We start from the raw sequence: 18,741 nt of genomic DNA on the forward strand, positions 1-18,741 counted from the left end.
CAGTGTCCACGGCAGCGCGTGCGGCCCACCTCCCACTTGCCACGTGGGATCACGATTTACAGCAGGTCCCGTTGCGGGGACCCCTTGCCTCCTCCCTGTAGTGCGGCCACGCGATCCGGGAGAGCAGCGGTCGTGTGTGTGACTGACTTCAGAAGAAAACTGGAGCCTCAGCTGTAGGTACCCGGCAACCAGGGCGCGGGAGTGTACAGCGCCGCTGTGGGAGGTGATGGAGCTGCAGCAGGAGATGTCTCACTGACATCTAACACTGTCAGTGTCTTTGCTGCAACCCTTGCAGTCTTCACATTTTCTTAAAAGCTTCTTTTCGGGCTGCTGGAGCAGCCCCCCTGTTAAGTGCCTGCTTACTGCAAGGCACCAACTACAAAACTGAGCTACTGTGCATGGATGTGGGGCTATAGAGGAGGTGGTGCTAGGCATTCTGGGAACAGTCAAAGCTTTGAGCATGTTAGTGCCTTGGATCAAGATCCTACTCTACACCCCAATGTCATTCCCTGTGGAGCCCAGTGTAACCCGCAGCAGAAAAATAAATACTGTACCTCCCATAAAGGTACAGTTGGAGGGTATGCCACTGCATCTGCAACAAGTCTCTGTGCTGTAGATAGGGGGGGGGGGGGGAATCCTTTTACTGCAGCATCCTATATCCTGCTGCCAGTCCATCTGCCACCTCCGGCATCAACAATCCCCACTCCCTAGCCACGGTGCAGGTGGAACAAAAGCTGCTGCAGCCACCGGCATAGGTGCCTCCCCACCACAGCCGCGCCCAGACCCTCGGAGGCCCTGACTCCGTAACACAGCACCTGGGCTGCCGGCCTGGAAGCCCCGAGATGGCTAATGTAATGGATAGAGTTGGTGATATTGCGGAAGGTAATGTCTGGACACTGAATCAATGTAAAAGGTGACAGTGCTGTGCAATGCAGTGTCACTGACACTGCACAGCACTCTCACTTTTTGCATTGATTCAGCGAGTCAGTCAGTTCTGCCAGCCAGTCACTATTGTTAGCGCCGGTGTCCCAACGTGCTGCATTACAGGGAAGTAGATGCACTAAATAAACTACTGCTCCCGGCAGGCCTTAGCACCAAAGCATTCTGGCGCTAAGGCCTGCTGGGACCTGTAGTTTATTGAGTGCATCTTCTTCCCTGTAATGCAGCATGTTGGGACACTGGCACTAACAATAGTGACTGGCTGCTTGGCTGCTGTGCTAGTCTCCAGGAGAGACACTGCCAAAGGTACCTCCACAACCGCTACTTCCGCACCTGTGGTGGCTCTGGAACCCCACCCATGGCACTCATGCACCCACCCCTCCCCCACCCGTGGCACCACCGCACCAGCCCCTTCCCCACCTGCAACACCCCTGCAACCTCCCCTCCCCCACCCATGGCCCCCCTGGACCCCCTCCCCCATCCTAGTCTCCCCCGCACCCACCACTCCCCCAACCACAGCACCTACTAGGTGATTCATCAGGACCTGAGTGCGCTGTTGACACCATTGCAAGGTGCTACAACCCCTTAACCACTGCACGCCGTTTGTCCATGCAATATTTAACCACTCACACAATTATGATTGGAGGTAATACTCCATATAATCCAAGTATTGCATGCCACAAGGGCGTGCAAGGGTTAAGGGGGCGTAGCCCCTTAAGACGGTGTGAAGAGTGGCCATAGGGAGGGATGAATCACCTAATATATATATATAAACAATACGATATGCGAATCAGCTCTCCCTTTTCCAGGTACACTGGCTCCGGTCCCCTCTGGAACTTGTAGTGCAGCAAAAGAAAAAAGACAGCGGCACTCAGAGACTTAAAGTACAAATCTGTGTATTCAAAACATTACTCCAAAGTTTCGGGGCTACAATGCCCATTTGCCAATGTGAGTATATATATATAGAAGTATATCAAGGGCGGCACAGGTGAATAAAGGACTACTGATTCTGTTCAACTGTCCAGCATTTCAGAGTGGCCACCTTTATCTAGAACATGATAAAGGTGGCAACACCGAAACGTTGGACAGTTGAACAGACTCATCAGTCCTTTATTCACCAAAGATATATATATATATATATATATATATATATATATATATATTTAGTCTAGATTAGCCCCTCCACCCATTGCAAGCACCTGTAATGGACTGATAACTTGGTTTGGGTTGCTTGCTACCTTTGTGTATCTATAAATAGGACTACCCTCAATTGGCTAAAAGCCCAGATCAGAAGTTGGAGAAAATTGTGCAGTATTTTCTTCTAACTTTTTCCTATTTACTGTATAATAGCATTTTAAAAACACATTTATTCCATTGCCTTACTATAATAAACCATATCTGTTCCTATTTGTAAGAAACAAAATGTTATTCCACATTTAATAATACATTATAAGATGTAACATATAGTGTGGTCATTAAGATGTAAACACCATGGATCATTAATAACATGTAACTTATAGTAAGATTGTTTTTTTTTTTTTTTTTTTTTGCATTGGTAAATGGCAATACATGAAAAAGCACAAATAAAACCATAAAAAATAGATCAAAGAGATATTATATAAACATAACTTAAATCATAATGACAAAGATTATCATGATGCATTCAGGCATTGAATTATGTGAAGTGTATAAATTAAAACAAAACATGAACAATGTATAAATATATTAGGTGAAATGCTGTACATGAAAAATTGCACGTATTATTCTTTTATGCCACAAGATGGCAATCTGAAAGTGCAAATATTTTTCAAAGTCTAGTCTGATCTTTTCCTCTAGGTGAATCAATTATAATGTCCTCACCTATTTACTGTAAATATGAATCAACATGTGTACAGGAAAGATAAGATTGCCTTGAATGCAATTCTTTATGCATATAGTAACAATTAATCAAGAACTACAGTATATCAAACCACAGAGGTTGCTACTGTAGTTCTGATTCCACATCCTTTCACAGGGACTATTATTATACATCTGTACTAAAAACAAAAGAGTTCATTGTCATGCTATTCCATTATACTGTACAAAGAAAACATGGAAATTGTTAACGTTTAACTTCATACTATTTTGAAAATGACTTTTCATTTATTCACTTTACATGGACTTTCAGTCTACAGCGTGAGGCAGATGGATATTTGTATCAAAGTTGTGAATGAGCTACTCTATGCAGAAATACATTAGTAGTGCACACATATATGTGTGTTGCTGTGCAGTACAAAAAGTAACCAATAAAACAAGCATTCTGATATAGCAAAAACATAGACAGATATACAGTATGCAAATATGTTTACTACAACATATAAGAATCCCTGCTAAAGTGAACACAATTATCTTTAAACTGCATAATACCTAATATGACTGCTCAGAAATGAATACAAGCTGCTTTAATCTGATTTGTTATAATAAAGACCATTTTTAATAGGACATGCAATACATAGAAGACAATCCAGCACACGTGCCACAATGCTGGGTAATCAGGGGCTGAGCAGAAGAGACATCTGCAGAGAAGGCACTGTCCCGTTGCACATGTGCAAAGCTGCTTCGTTTTTTATTGTCTGCATTTCATCGCAGAGTCACATTTCCCACCTGTCACCACAAGGGGTATGCAGGACACATTGTGAACGTGAAGCTTCAGTAACCAAGCTGATCAGGGGAGCACTCTGACAGTTTAGCCCTGAGTGAGTGTGTGTGAAACTGGAGAGATTTTTGCTGCCACAGAAATAAAACTGTTTGCACTGCTGGTATTAGTAGCAGCAGCAGCAGCAGCTCTAGAAGTGTGTGTCTTTGAAAAGAAGATCCAGATAGCATTGTCTGAGTTGTATGTCGACTGGAAATCACAGACAAGAGGAAGAAGCAAAGGGCAAGCGCTGAGGCACAAGTGCTGAGCAGCTGCATTGGTAGAATCTGGTACTTTTCTGTGCTCTTGTGGATACAAGGATGGATTTTGTCCCACCAATCTTCTTCAGCCTGATAATGCACTTTAATAACAAGATCACAACAGTGACGGGGACTAAATGTAAGTATTTCTTTCCCATCTAATTTGTTTTCATTGTATCTGGCATACTGATATTACAGGCACTGTCCAAGTGCTGAACCTCTCTAATGTTACATACTGTAATCAGGACATTGACATACAGTAGGCTTTTGAAATATTACAGTGCATAGGCTGCAAAGGCAACTTGATCCTCACTGTGGAGTATATAAAAGTTTGGAAGCCTCGTCTAAATGTCTGAATAATGTGCAATCTGTATCACAGAGACTATTTGACACATACTCCATGTTTTGCAGTGGTTTTCTAATTACATTTCATAGCTCTTATTTTGTTGGGAGAAACCCGATGACTTGGCTGCACCCGGCAGTATTTTAGCTCTCAGCATTGCATTCTGTAGTTGCAGCCTGGCAGCTAACAGCAGCATCTAAACAAATCCTGTCCTTACACAAAGCTGATGCATATAATATTGATTTACACAAAAAAGATGAGGGACACAAGATTGACACACCAAACATAAAATCGATACAGTATTTGAGCAATGGTATGCTAAAAGACTAAATAAAAGATCAGTGCAATGAAAAAATAAAAATAAACTTGTTTTGACATTGTTTTCTACTGCACCAAATTCAATCTGCATTTCTATATATATCATCCTGATTATTATTATTATTTTGGAGGGGGAGGGGATGTTTGTTGGCTGTATGTGGGCTTTTAATGTTTATATAAGTGTATATGTCTGCAATACTGTCAGGTTAGCTATGAACTGTAGTTTATTTTTTCATAAAATACTGGTTATACTTATGGTCGTAACATTGTTTGCAAAGCGGAAATTGCAGCTGTTATTGTGAGTTTTGGGATTTTCAAAAAGTAAGGAGGAAGTAGAGTATGATTTTTACATGGCTCGTCTGCAATGTCTTTTTATTTTTCGGTCTGAGCAGCATTACCCTGGCATTAAAACAGAGCTGTGAAAATTCCATTAGCTGACAAGCAAATCTTTAACAGTCACATCTTGCAAATATATAAAGTATCACCATAAGACTTGAGATGAGACTGGCACTCCTTTCATTTCTGTTGTTCCTTCCTCATTCATACCCAAGAGTGTAAGAGAAAGTGAAATTGATATTCTGTTCATCTAGTTTAATGTGTAATGCAATGGGATGTAATATCACCCTTTAATACTACTGAGCATTTTGTTTAATCATTGTTGCCACTATTTGAAAGTTAGATTTCATAAGTGATATGGTATGGAATAAGTGTTAGTTCATGTATTATACTATACTGTAAACCATTAAGAAAATGCATCCAGAACAAAAATAGCTGAAGAGCACTAGAGGTCACTCTAACAATTTAAGAAGCATAAGCATTGCAGCAGCACAGGGAATAAAATATTAAAAAGCAACAAAGTGCCTAGTACTAAAGCACATAACAGATTCAAAATGATGTTCAAGGTACGTTACTGTATACATGACATCAAATATGAATAATGTATCTGGAATCATTTAACAATTTCTCAAAATGTGAAAAAATGACTCATTCTTAAAATAAAGAGTGAGTCATAGTTGGTATTAATTATTTTAGATACCCATTTCCTGTTTGTTAAAATATTATAAAAAAAATTGTATAGCTATGTTCATTTATGTACGGATATACAACATTGAACAATGTATTTGTCTAATTACATATTTGTAGTTTTCAAGTATTCAGTTTAATTCCGGTATGCTTTTTATAATTGCAACTTTACAACTATTCTAAATATAATTTTTTGTGGGTGTTGGGTGGGCAAGAAGTGAGATTATTTTTTTTACACTTTAAACTTTGAACGTTGCAGTTACAGTATCTCTCAACTGAGTTATTGTGTTTTTTGTCTGACGGAAAAGTTTTCCTCAATAGCACTATTTCTTCTTTGTAACACTTTAATATAGAATATTGATATACAGTAGAAGAGTTTTAAATAAAGTCACTAACAGAATTCTATAATTAAAGAGACAAAAGTAAAAGTACTGTAACTACATAGTCTGCGAGTTTGCAGTATCGTCTTTTGGTTGTGTAAAAGTAATTCTGTCAGTAAATCAGCTCTAGTCTGGTAGCCGGAAACTGGGTCACGAAGCACTAATAGACATAAAGTATAGTGTTTTCTCAACTCAAAGAAAACTGTAAAGTCATAACAATATAGAGAATTGGTATCAATAGTATCAATATTTATTTGCTCTTACAAGGTCATTTTTAAATGTTATGTAATCAAATTTAAAATGAGTGCATTATTGTTCTACATCTGTCTGTCACACATTCGTTTTTAACAGAAATAGTTCAAATTTATAAATGCATTCTCTAGTGAATACATCAAATGAAAGAGTGCCAGTGCCAGAAGACAGCATTCTAGAACAACACATTCTAGTTAGTAAACACTTGTAAAAATGGTTGATTAAGATGATAGAATCTTGTTTGGAGAGTAATTAAACTTGTCACTATCTTTTTATATCACTTATACAGATGTCATTAACCCTTCATTGCTGAGATTTTTTTGATAAGTGATTGCCTTGCTTGGCACTTGTTCCACTGGTCACATTGCAAAAATAATATCACTCATTTTTTGTACAATGCGTACAGAAAAATGCCCCTATTTTTTGGCATGAAAGTAAAGATCATTTGTTCGATAATATTTACTCATGAAAATGTACCCTAAATGGACAAAAAAGTTTAATATCTAATTGTGATTGTGTGAACATACTGTATGCATAGTACTGTATACTAAAATGATACTTTGTGGTACCAATATATACTTTGTGGTTCTTTCTAATCTACCTTTCCAAAACTGAAAAGTTAGGACTCTACACACATTAGGTTTCCATAATAAAATCTGTACTTGAAAATGTATTTGTATACACTGTTGAAGGAAAAGCATAAATTGTATATAAATAATGTGGTCTCCTAAGTAAACAATATACCACATCATACTGTATATGGGCAACCCAGTGTTTATTCATTCCAGGATGGGGGAGTTCTGGCTCTTAGATCCCTTCTGTGGACTTCTCAATACTTTTTGCAGTGTAGGCTGTTATTGTGTGGTGATCAGGCAATAATTAGTAATGGGGCACACCGTTTGAAAGATGTGACTTTTATCTTCAAATAATGAGTACTCAAGAGTGTGTAGGGTCCTGAATGAGGGAAATCATGAATTAATAGTAGCTACCCACTGTTTCATGGCTAAATTGCAATTTCTTTGGTGCAAGATAATCAATTAATCTTACTAAGGGGCCATCAGAGTTTGAAAGAGGGCACAGCTAAGATTACTGAAACCCTTACAGGGAGAGAGTTCAACAACCCTGGACATCTTAATGATTTATACTGTGTAAATTTCATTTTTGGGCTATCATACATGATCACCAGTGAATACCTTCTCATGGACTCCCCTTTTTCGAGAAAGGGTACCTCTGCATTTGTGAGTGTCAGGATTGAGGAGATGTAGCATTTTTGGTGTGCTCACCATTCAATTGAGTTGCCAGTGAGGGGTTTAGCTTAATGACATTACTGCTGCCCCCATATGATGAGTGATCCATTCATGACAGCAGCAAATAAAAATAATGGATATGCATCTTTGTAAAGTTCAACTCTATATGATCTCCTGCAATATATAGCACAAGTGGGGCTCAGCCTTAGCAGTTTTAATGTACATCTGAAGGACAAGTCCCACTCATACTTACTCGTGAAGCAGTTAAAGGGACTTCAGAGTAACAATTACCATAGTAGAAAGGGTTCATCTTATAAAGGTCGATCTCCACTCATTTGAGAGAAAAAAAAAACATTTGTCAGTCAATTAAGCACTTTGAAATACATAAGTCAATGCACTTTTCAAACAAAACATTACATTTCTACTGCTGACTATGTTCTTTCTTAAATGAAATCTATTTCTGAGATGAGCCTCCGTCTGTAATTGACTTTGTGTCTATCAATAATGTCAATGTACTGTATGAAACAAAATAATTCATTGTTTCTTAGAACTCTTGTTTGCCAGTAAATTTTGTGTGTGCACCATATTACACTATTATCTGATTCCTCTCAGTAAGGCTTATGCATTAACTTTTCAGGTAGCTGCACAATCTGTAGTAAACCATAGCCACTATTCAAGCATTTATTACAGGCAGTACGGAAGGTGTAATGGTTAGCATTACTGCCTCACAGCACTGAGGTCTTGGGTTCAATTTCCACGATGAACCTAACTGTGTGGAGTGTGTATATTCTCCCTGTACTTGCATGAGTTTCCTCCGGGTACTACTGTTTCCTCCCACAATGCAAAAATATACTGGTAGGTTAACTGGCTCCCAACAAAAGGAACCCTAGTGTGTTAGTCTGTACATGTGGTAAGGAATATAGAATGTAAGTTCCACTGGGACAGTCTCTGTAAAGTGCTGTGGAATATGTGTGTACTATAGAAATAACTGGTAATAATAATAAATACAATATCTAATTTGCTTCCCCACTCCAGTTAAGCTAATCATTTTTGGAAATGCCCTTCTTGAGTAATATAAATCTATCCCCAATCTTGAGATCTTTTAAAACATCTGTCATTTAATTATATCAACAAGTTAGTACAGTAACAGCAATGCGTAATGCCAATTGTCTGTAATTTATTTACAAGTTTACATGAAAAGAAGTGGTGAGTCTCAATGCATTACTTTCTGGTAAAATGATTTGTAAATAAATAACTTGCTCCACACAAATAAAGTTCATTTCTGATTAGTTCAAGTACTGTAGTTCAGTTCATTTTTTTTTTTTTATCTAAATGCAATGTTTGTTTATAAACCCTGATTTTTTTCAAGAAACTATTGTTATAGTCTGGACAAAAAAAGAATAGTCTTAAGGTATAAATAGGAAACTCAGATCATCTCTATCAAGCTGCTTGTATTGGTAGAATATGTGAGTATATGCTTCACTATAGACCTGGATGTCTTTCACATATGCTATACAAGAAAGTTAAGAAAAAAATATATTAGAAAATGATAAATAATAAAATTATATTTTTACAAAGTTAAATAAATAAATACATACTGTACATAAACACTCAATTTACTTGCTGAATGTTTCCAGCTTTGTCCACAGTGCGATATACTTTTTATATACAGTGTATCATGAAAGTATTCACAGTGCTTCACTTTTTCCACATTTTGTTATGTTACAGCCTTATTCAAAAATTGAATAAATTCATTTTTCCCTCAAAATTCTACACACAATACCCCATAATGACAGCTGTATGTGAGTGTGTTTATGTAACATACATGTGTGCTATATGTGTGAGTATATATATATATATATATATATATATATATACATACATACACTTGTACAGTGCATCCAGAAAGTATTCGCAGTGCTTCACTTTTTCCACATTTTGTTACATTACAGCCTTATTCCAAAATGAAATATATTAATTTTCCCCGTCAAAATTCTACACACAATGTGTGCAAATCTATTAAAATTAAAAAAAACTAAGAAATCACATGTACGTAAGTATTCATAGCCTTTGCCCTGAAGCTCAAAATTGAGTTCAGGTTCATCCTGTTTCCACTAGTCATCCTTGAGATGTTCCTAAAGTTTAATTGGAGTCCACCTGTGGTAAATTCAGTTGATTGGACATGATTTGAAAAGGCACACATCTGTCTATATAAGGTCCCACACTTGACAGTGCATGTCTGAGCACAAACCAAGCATGAAGTCAAAGGAATTGTCTGTAGACCTCTGAGAAAGGATTGTCTCGAGGCACAAATCTGGGGAAGGTCCCAATGAGCACATTGGCCTCCATTATGCATAAATGGAAGAAGTTCGGAACCACCAGGACTCTTCCTAGAACTGGCCAGCCATCTAAACTGAGTGATCAGTAGAGAGGTGCACTAGTCAGGGAGGTGACCAAGAACCTGATGATCACCCTGTTAGAGCTACAGCATTCCTCTGTGGAGAGAGGAGAACCTTCTAGAAGGACAACCATCTCTGCAGAAATCAACCAATCAGGTCTGTATGGTAGAGTGGCCAGATGGAAGCCACTCCTTAGTAAAAAGCACATGACAGCCTGCCTGGAGTTTGCCAAAATGCACCTGAAGGACTCTCAGACCATGAGAAACAAAATTCTCTGGTCTGATGAGACAAAGACTGAACTATTTGGCATGAATGCCAGGTGTCATGTTTGAAGGAAACCAGGCACCGCTCATCACCAAGCCAATACCATCCCTATAGTGAAGCATGGTGGTGGCAGCATCATGCTGTGTTGATGTTTTTCAGTGGCAGGAACTGGGAGACTAGTCAGAATAGAGGGAAAGATGAATGCAGCAATGTACAGAGACATCCTGGATGAAAACCTGCTCCAGAGTGCTCTTGACCTCAGACTGGGGCAACAGTTCATCTTTCAGCAGGACAATGACCCTAAGCACACAATCAAGATATCAAAGGAGTGGCTTTAGGACAACTCTGTGAATGTTCTTGAGTTGCCCAGCCAGAACCCAGACTTGAATCCAATTGAACATCTCTGGAGAGATCTGAAAATGGCTGTGCTCTGATGCTCCCCATCCAACCTGATGGAGCTTGAGAGGTGCTGCAAAGAGGAATGGGCAAAACTGACCAAAGATAGGTGTGCCAAACTTGTGACATCATATTCAAAAAGACTTGGGTCTGTAATTGCTGCCAAAGGTGCATCAACAAAGTGATTTCTGAATTTTTTATTTTTAATAAATTTGCAAAAATCTCAAAAAAACTGTTTTCACATTGTCATTATGGGGTATTGTGTGTAGAATTTTGAGGGAAACAATGAACTTATTCCAGTTTGGAATAAGGATGTAACATAACAAAATGTGGAAAAAGTGAAGCACTGTGAATACTTTACAGATGCACTGTATTTACTATTGATTTGCTGAATGGGTGCTATACAATTTTTATGATATTTAGCTTTATCTTATCTGTATGAACAATTACTGATCTTTTCATATTTAAAATCACAATGCTCTCTTTTTTTCCTATATTATGACTATAAATTAAAAAGTTGAATCTCAAAAAGCCACATCTGCTTGTGGTCTAAAAATGTAGTAAGATATATCTAATTACATGATTGATATGTGGAAAAACAAACAATGTGGCCTCCTCTGGAGCAAATTTGACACTATTGAGGAAATGTATCAAAGCTTGAAGAGAGTTAATGTGGAGAGAGATAAAGTACCAACCAATCAGCTCCTAACTGCCATTCTGAACAGCCTGTAAAGTGAGAGTTAGGAGCTGGTTAGTACTTTATCTCTATTCACATTATCTTTCTAAGCTTTGAAAAATCTCACCACTTGTTGATTGATTACAAAACTGATTTCTAATACTGAAAGGCGTCAAAGAGACCTTAAGCCAAAGAGGTCTCAAACAGTTTGCACCTCCACAATATGTTTTAAACTAACAGATGTTGATGTGGAAAAACACGAGATTTGTAGCATAAAATCACCACTATTTAATCATGCATATTTCCTAGGTGTAACCCTAACAGTAGGATTAGTGTGTGGGATGGTGACTTTTAGCAGGAAGACCCCCAAAAATAATTTATCTCCAACCCCAATGCTATTTCAAAGGCATCAGGCAACAACAATGAAAAACATAAAGGATCTTTGTAGTTAACTTTCCATGCTGTACTTCATTATCACTAAAATAATGCATTGTGACATGTCTAAGAATATGCAGATATTTGCAAAATGGGTGTACCCTAATAAAAGTATTAATCCCTGTCTGAACACAGGTGTGCCCATTTTTTTTTTAACACAGGACCAAGAAATATAATGGGTAGATTCTGTTACAAACTGCGACTATTCCCCAAAACTAAAAAGTCCAGGCACTTTTCCTAATCAATCATTCACTGGTGGTGGCTAGATAAATAAGAGCAACTTCCCCAAAGAAGAAGCAAGTACTCCATCTCTACAGAATCCATTTGTCATGTGCAGAGGTCCGTCCATTGTGCTATCCATTCTAAATTTTGGTCTCTCAAGAGCTGTTGGAAAACATTATGCCCATTAATCACAGCAACATGCTCACTGGACATCCTGCCTCTGCCATAAAATATCAGCATTGTGTTAAAGTATAGGGGAAGGGAAAAGTGGTGAAGACTATTTTGCACACATCCTGAGAAGTAAGGATAGGATTTCATGCCACATGCATCGACCCCAGGCAGGGAGGTGGTTAGCTCCCCAGCACAACCCTAAGTCTACAATACTATAAGAATCACAGTAGCCATATCACTTGGTTTTCAGTGTTGACTGCTTGAATTAGAAGAAAACAAACAAAGAATGGTAGCCTGCTATACTAATTACAACCTGTCACAACACAACAATTGATAGATCACATGGTGGCAAACATGCAACATCTATACAGTCCCCGTGTAACAGACATGGAATCCAAAGAAACCCATATGCAGTAAACGGCAACCCTTGCGCTAGCCCACCAGAGCTAGCACAATTAATTTTGAGTAACACTATATGGGGTATATTGAGGGACTCAAACAAAAGTGGGTAGCCACTATACTATACTTCCAACCACCCCAGCACTGAAAAGTGCAGTACTTCTTCCTAGTCACCCTGGTGTTATTGTGAGCTAGAGAAAAAAAAGCTTAAACTGATAATATTGCTTCCCAGTATACAATACTGGCCACACAAATACCTACTGTATCTTTTTTCCTCTGCTCTCCTGCTCTCGTCAACTTCTTTTTATTATTTTTTTTTTATTTTAATTAGCACCAAAACATTATAGTTCATCATAAAACATTTACTAATGTCATAGTTCATAAATAAACTTTTCTTAACTTTTAGTTAGATTAAAAGTAAATGAGAATAAGCCCCAAAAGCATTCCTATGCATTTATTTTGTAAATGTATTTTAAAGCTGGCTGAGCAAATCCCCCTGATCTGTAATATGCTATTCATCAACCTGTTTTTTTAATTATTTTTTTTTATTTAGTAATCAATGAATGAGTGAGTGAGTGAATTAATTAATTAAATACTTTTCATACTAACTGTAAAACAGTAGAGCCCCATTTAAGATATGCTCCATCTCTAAATGGAACAGCAGTGCTGTATGTAAATAGGCCACTACTGTACTTGTCTTACTTTTAAATGCCCCTATCTCTACAGATGTATAAAGACACAGCAGATGGTATGCACCCAAAAAGTGTATTTTACATTTTAGAAATGGACCTCGTACACATAGCTATTACTATAAGGGGTGCAGGGTGTGCGGTGCATATGGAGGCCCACACTGCACAACATACACTCGTATATTATATTAAACTCTCTGGAGGAAGTGCTACAGAAATCACTGGGGAATTGGCATGGCCACTATTTTCCAGAAGATCTGCACATTGCCAGAGTCTATTCAACAATTGTATTGATAAGAGAGAAGGTGTCTGAGACTGCACACAGGTCCCTTACTCTTTTAAGCATCACCTGCTTGCACACTACTCAAAATGAGGCTCAATAGGGTAAATTTACTAAGATGGCTGTTCTATTTAAGGTGGGATGTCGCTCATAGCAACAAATCAGATTCCAGATATTATCTTCTAGAAAGTGCTAGATAAATGAGAATTAGAATCTGCTTGGTTGCTATGGGCAACATCCCATCTTAAATAAAACTCCCACCATAGTAAGTTTACCTCAGTGGTGTTAATCTATTCCTATTCAAATCATATTTTAAGTAAGCTGTCATAATGTTCTTCACATACTGTATGATTTTCCCTAATCAGGAAAAAAAAAACATTTGAAATAATAACACCATGGCTTTAACGATGTGGATTTTGTACATTCTCCCCATGCTTGCCTGGGTTTCCTCTGGGTACTCTGGTTTCCTCCCACAGTCCAAAAATATATTGTTGGGCTAGTTGGCTCCTTAGAAAAATGAACCCTAGTGTGTAAGTGTGTGTGTGTGTGTGTGTGTGTGTGTGTGTGTGTGTGTGTGTGTGTGTACATGGACAGACTAGATGGGCCAAGTGGTACTTATCTGCCATCAAATTCTATGTAACATGAGCAGTATATCCCACCTATCTATAATAAGTCAGCCATTTTATTCATGTTACCTCAATCTAATGTTTATTTTTATTTTTTTATACAAATGAAACTCATGTTCGCAGTAAGATTATGATATATCTAAAGAACTACATTGTTTAAAACATAAAAGGGTAAATTTAATGCACCACAAGTTTCTTGATGGTTGTAAAACATGGATTCACTAAAGGCAAAACCTCACATTAAAAGGTATAAAACAAAATGCAAGGTCTGAAACTGTATTTGCAGTTTAGTGATCTTAGTGGTATGCAACTCATCCCATTTATCAAGAGGTAGTCTGACAAACCACATGGAAAGACCAGTTCCGGTGTGCTGATGGCTTAATGAGACTGCCTGAAGACAGAGACAAGCTTATTGGCAGACAATACAGTGGTAGGTGGCAGCAGGGTGAAAAGGGAGGTTACTCCACACAACAGATGCGATCGCAAAGTAGAAACCCGCACACATGTGCTGTGGACTTTGTGGCTATCTGCCATTTTAGCAGTTTTACAACTGCTGCTGAATTACTGTAGGCAAAGGTGCCGATTTATGTTTTTGTTGGTGGGTGCTAGGCAAGAGTGGGAATGAACGGGTGGCCGTGGCAGTGACTAATGCCCATTACACATTATGCAACACACCGTAATGACCATTACACATTATGCAACACATCGTAATGCCCATTACACACTATGCATCGCCCCGTAATGCCCATTACACAACACACAATATGTCAATATATATATAGGATAGAAATAAATATTACACAATCTTTACAGGGGAAAATAAAATGATAATGAGTGGTGGTATAGATCAGTCCATGTACGGCTGCAATCGAGAGAGAGAGAGGGAGAGGTGGAGAGAGAGGGTGGGGGAGACAGAGGGAGAGAGGGAGACAGTGAGAGGGAGGGAGAGAGAGAGGGAGAGAAGGAGAGGGATGGAGGGAGAGAGAGGGGGAGAGAGAGGGAGAGGAGAGGGAGTGGGGGAGGGAGGAAGAGAGTAAAAGGCAAAAGAGAGAGAGAGCCACTGTTGCTACGGGCATCGGGGGTTGCGGGCAGCGTCGTACACAGTGAGTGACACTACTCACTGTTACTGATGGTAGCTGCTGCTAACCCCCGCAGTGGATTTAGACGCACTGTGGGCTGCGGAAGCGCTTCTGTATAGTGTAGTATAAAAAAAAAAACATTAAAATGCCCGCCGCCGGGGAGACAGGTGCTAGAGGTCAAACGTGACCTCTAGCGCCTGTCTCCTCCTTGGCGGTGGACATTTTTGATTTTTTTTTTACACTGCACTGTACAGAACGGAAGCGCTTCCACAGCCCCCAGCGCGTCTGAATCCACTGCGGGGGCTGCGGCTGCTAGCGGTAACTTGGGCAGCGGCTGGTTCCATGGGTGCTCCTGATTGTCCGTGGGTGCTCGGGCCCGGGAGCACCCATGGAATCGGAGCCTACGACTGTAGGGCCACAGTGCAGCATCTTTTTAAATTGTTGAATCCGTACCCTTCGTTTCCTGGCATATAAGGAGGAATTAGTGTGTAACTATTATATGTTGCAGGCAGGGCAGTTCGGAGCCTGGCTGTGCCCAGGTACTATATTGGGGGTGTGGCCAAATCACTGGAGGCATGGCCATGCACCCTTAGATAAAAATACTGAAAAAAGTTATTTTAAGCATCTCGGTAGCCACACTGCTGTGCTGAGAAGAAAAGCTGCAGCTGCTTCTGCCAGGTAAGGAGGAGGGGGCCCGGGGGCACTCACTGGGCCCCTCTGTCAGACCTGGGCCTGGGTAATTTGTACCCTCCCCCCCTCTCTTGGCACCACTGGTTACAGTTACTAGCACTAAGTCAGACTCACAGTTCTACAGGAAGATACGTTGTGCCATTAGCTGGTACAGTACCCAGTTTACAACATACACGATTCTGGATAGAAAGGCTTGTACATAATGATGGCCAAAAATTCAGCACTTCAAAAACGGTGATAAATTGTAGAACCTCAGTCCATCTTCTGTATTTTATAATTTAACTGTATAAAAACAATACAGAAAATAGACAATACTATTTCAAAGTTGTCTTTAACTATGTAAATTATATCAGTCTAACATTGTAGCAAAGAGGAAGTATACAATCTGAAAACTCAAGCACCACATCAAGGATTTTCTCCTTTTTGTTTTCAGAATAATATATGTACAGTTGGCTGCTCTGCAGCTGGCAACCTAAAAATAACGGATAGCATAAGCCTGTTTTGTCTCAGATCTAATTTCAGCTCCAAACTGAAACATATGACACCTCTCAAGATGAAAATAATTCACAGTTTCTTTTCCATTTACCATTTTACCTGATCTGCAACCTTCCTAACATCTGTCTGAATAGTGATAATGTCATCAAAAGCAGACAAAGCAAACAATTTAGAGATACTTAAGTGGTGGTCATTTTATGTTAGAAGTAGAGATGAGGGAGTTTGGTTCCCTGAGAACCGAACCCGCCCGAACTTCACCACCTGAGCCCAAAACCAGAATAAGGCAAAATGTCATCATCCCGCTGTCGGATTCTTGCGGGGTCTGGATTCCATGTAAGGAGCCGCGCGTCACCGCCATTTTCACTCTAGCATTGGAGAGTGTAGAGAGAGGACGTGTCTCCATCCTCAGTGTCCTGCATCAGTTCAGTGGTGGTGTCTTGTACTGCATCAGTCCAGTCACAGTGGTGGTGTCCTCTGCTGCCATATGTCCAGTGCTGCTGTATAAGTCCAGTCCAGTGGTGCTTTGTTGTGCTGCATGAGTTCAGTGGTGGTGTCTTGTGCTGCATCAGTCCAGTCACAGTGGTGGTGTCTTGTGCTGCATCAGTCCAGTCACAGTGGTTGTGTCCTCTGCTGCCATATGTCCAGTGCTGGTGTATAAGTCCAGTCCATTGCAGAGGTGCCATGTTGTCCTGCATCAGTCCAGTGATGGTGCCCCTGTGCTGCTGTATATGTCCAGTATTACTGCCGTATTTGTCCAGTGATACTGCCGTATATGTCCATTGATACTGCTGTATATGTCCAGCTGTACTGCCGTATAAGTCCAGTGGTACTGCCATATAATTCCAATGATCCTGCCGTATAATTCCAGTGGTACTGGCGTATAAGTCCAGTGATCCTGCCGTATAATTCTAGTGATACTGGTGTATAAGTCCAGTGATCCTGCCGTATAATTCCAGTGGTACTGGCGTATAAGTCCAGTCCAGTGATAATGCCGTATATGTCCAGTGGTACTGCCGTATAGTCCAGTTCAGTGGTGCTGTCTTTGGCTGCATCAGTCCAGTGGTGGTGTCTTGTGCTGTCATAAATCCAGTGGTGGTGTCCTGTGCTGTATATTATTTACTCCAAATAAAAGGCTTATATACAGTACATTACATATTATTATCCAAATATTTTTTACACGGTTTGCCCTGTGTGGTGTAGGGGTACGCTCACCTGTGCTGCATATTATTATAATAGCTCCAAATAAAAGAGTTATTATTATCCAAATACATTTTACAGGCTTTGCCGCGTGTGTGTGTGGTTTCAGGGTACGCTCTCCTGTGCCACCAATATTGTGAGTGTATCTGGGCAAATTCCAGGACGTCCCATGTTGTTTGTGCCGCAAACTTGTGTCGCTTAACTTAGTCATACAGCTACCTCATTGCACAAATTTGTCTTCTTTGCATAATGTGCTGTTTGGGGCCTAGTTTTTTTAAGTGCCATCCTGTCTGCAACTGCAGTGCCACCACTCCTAGATGGGCCAGGTGATTGTGCCGCACACTTGTGTTACCTAGCTTAGTCATACATCTACCTCATTGCACCTCTTTTTCTTCTTTGCATGATGTGCTGTTTGGGGCCTAGTTTTTTTAAGTGCCATCCTGTCTGCCACTGCAGTGCCACTCCTAGATGGGCCAGGTGTTTGTGCCACACACTTGTGTCCAGTGGCGTTACTTCATTCCAGTTGCCCAGAGGCAAGATAAATGTTGGTGCCCCCCCTTCCCTCCACTGCCGACTCTTCGACTTTGTACATCTAAGCACAAGGTAGCAGAATCAGTCACCCAGCGCCAGGAACCAGCTCTAGCTGCCAGAAGAGAATTGCACAATGTTGACTTCTAAATATGCTAACATGAGGCTTGCTGCCATGTTTCCTCTCACTGTACTCAGGCTGAACAATACTTATATACAGGGTTTAGTAAAAGGAGAGTGACTGTACACTCTGGGCCCGGGATTTCGGTATAAAAGGGGTGTAATACAGTTTTTTATCCAGCCAAATCAATTATCATCTGATTTTAACATGCACAATTTGCATTGGTCAGTCTAACAAAAAAAAGGAAGGAATAAGAAATTTGCATATATCTAGATTATGTACTCTGACATAACCACAACATGACCCCTTCCATCAGGCACAAAATGCTCTGTTCCTGGATTTCCACTTAGGGGTATATTCAATTGCAGTCGAAAACTGCCATCTGTCAAAAAGACAGCAGTTTTCGACTTTTTAAGGTCAAATCCTGATTCGACCTATTCAAAGCTTTTCGACAATTCTAGGCATTCGACATCAAAATTATGTTGGAATGAGATGGACCCAGAGGAGGTGAGGGGGGGGGGGGAGAGCCGCAGTGAGATGGGGGGACAGCCGCCGGGCATAAAGGGAGATCAGTGCTACTGTAGCGCTGCAGCTGGATATCACTCACCCACCCGACCTCACGGCAGCTTCCACCCGGC

The 18,741-nt window shown here is 40.0% G+C and overlaps 1 protein-coding gene across 1 annotated transcript in view; it reads left to right on the forward strand.

Annotated features, from left to right (window-relative positions):
- Positions 1–3,520: 3,520 nt before the first annotated feature.
- The window catches only part of CNTNAP4 (contactin associated protein family member 4), a 438,669-nt gene continuing 423,448 nt past the window's right edge, over positions 3,521–18,741 (forward strand). Inside the window, exon 1 of the mRNA XM_063913709.1 lies at positions 3,521–4,012. Within this exon, the coding sequence (XP_063769779.1) occupies positions 3,934–4,012 (79 nt within the window). The 5' untranslated portion in view covers positions 3,521–3,933. The remainder of the gene's footprint in view (positions 4,013–18,741) is intronic.

Source organism: Pseudophryne corroboree, chromosome 1 (assembly GCF_028390025.1).
Source record: "Pseudophryne corroboree isolate aPseCor3 chromosome 1, aPseCor3.hap2, whole genome shotgun sequence".
In the NCBI taxonomy this organism is placed as follows: Eukaryota; Metazoa; Chordata; class Amphibia; order Anura; family Myobatrachidae; genus Pseudophryne; species Pseudophryne corroboree.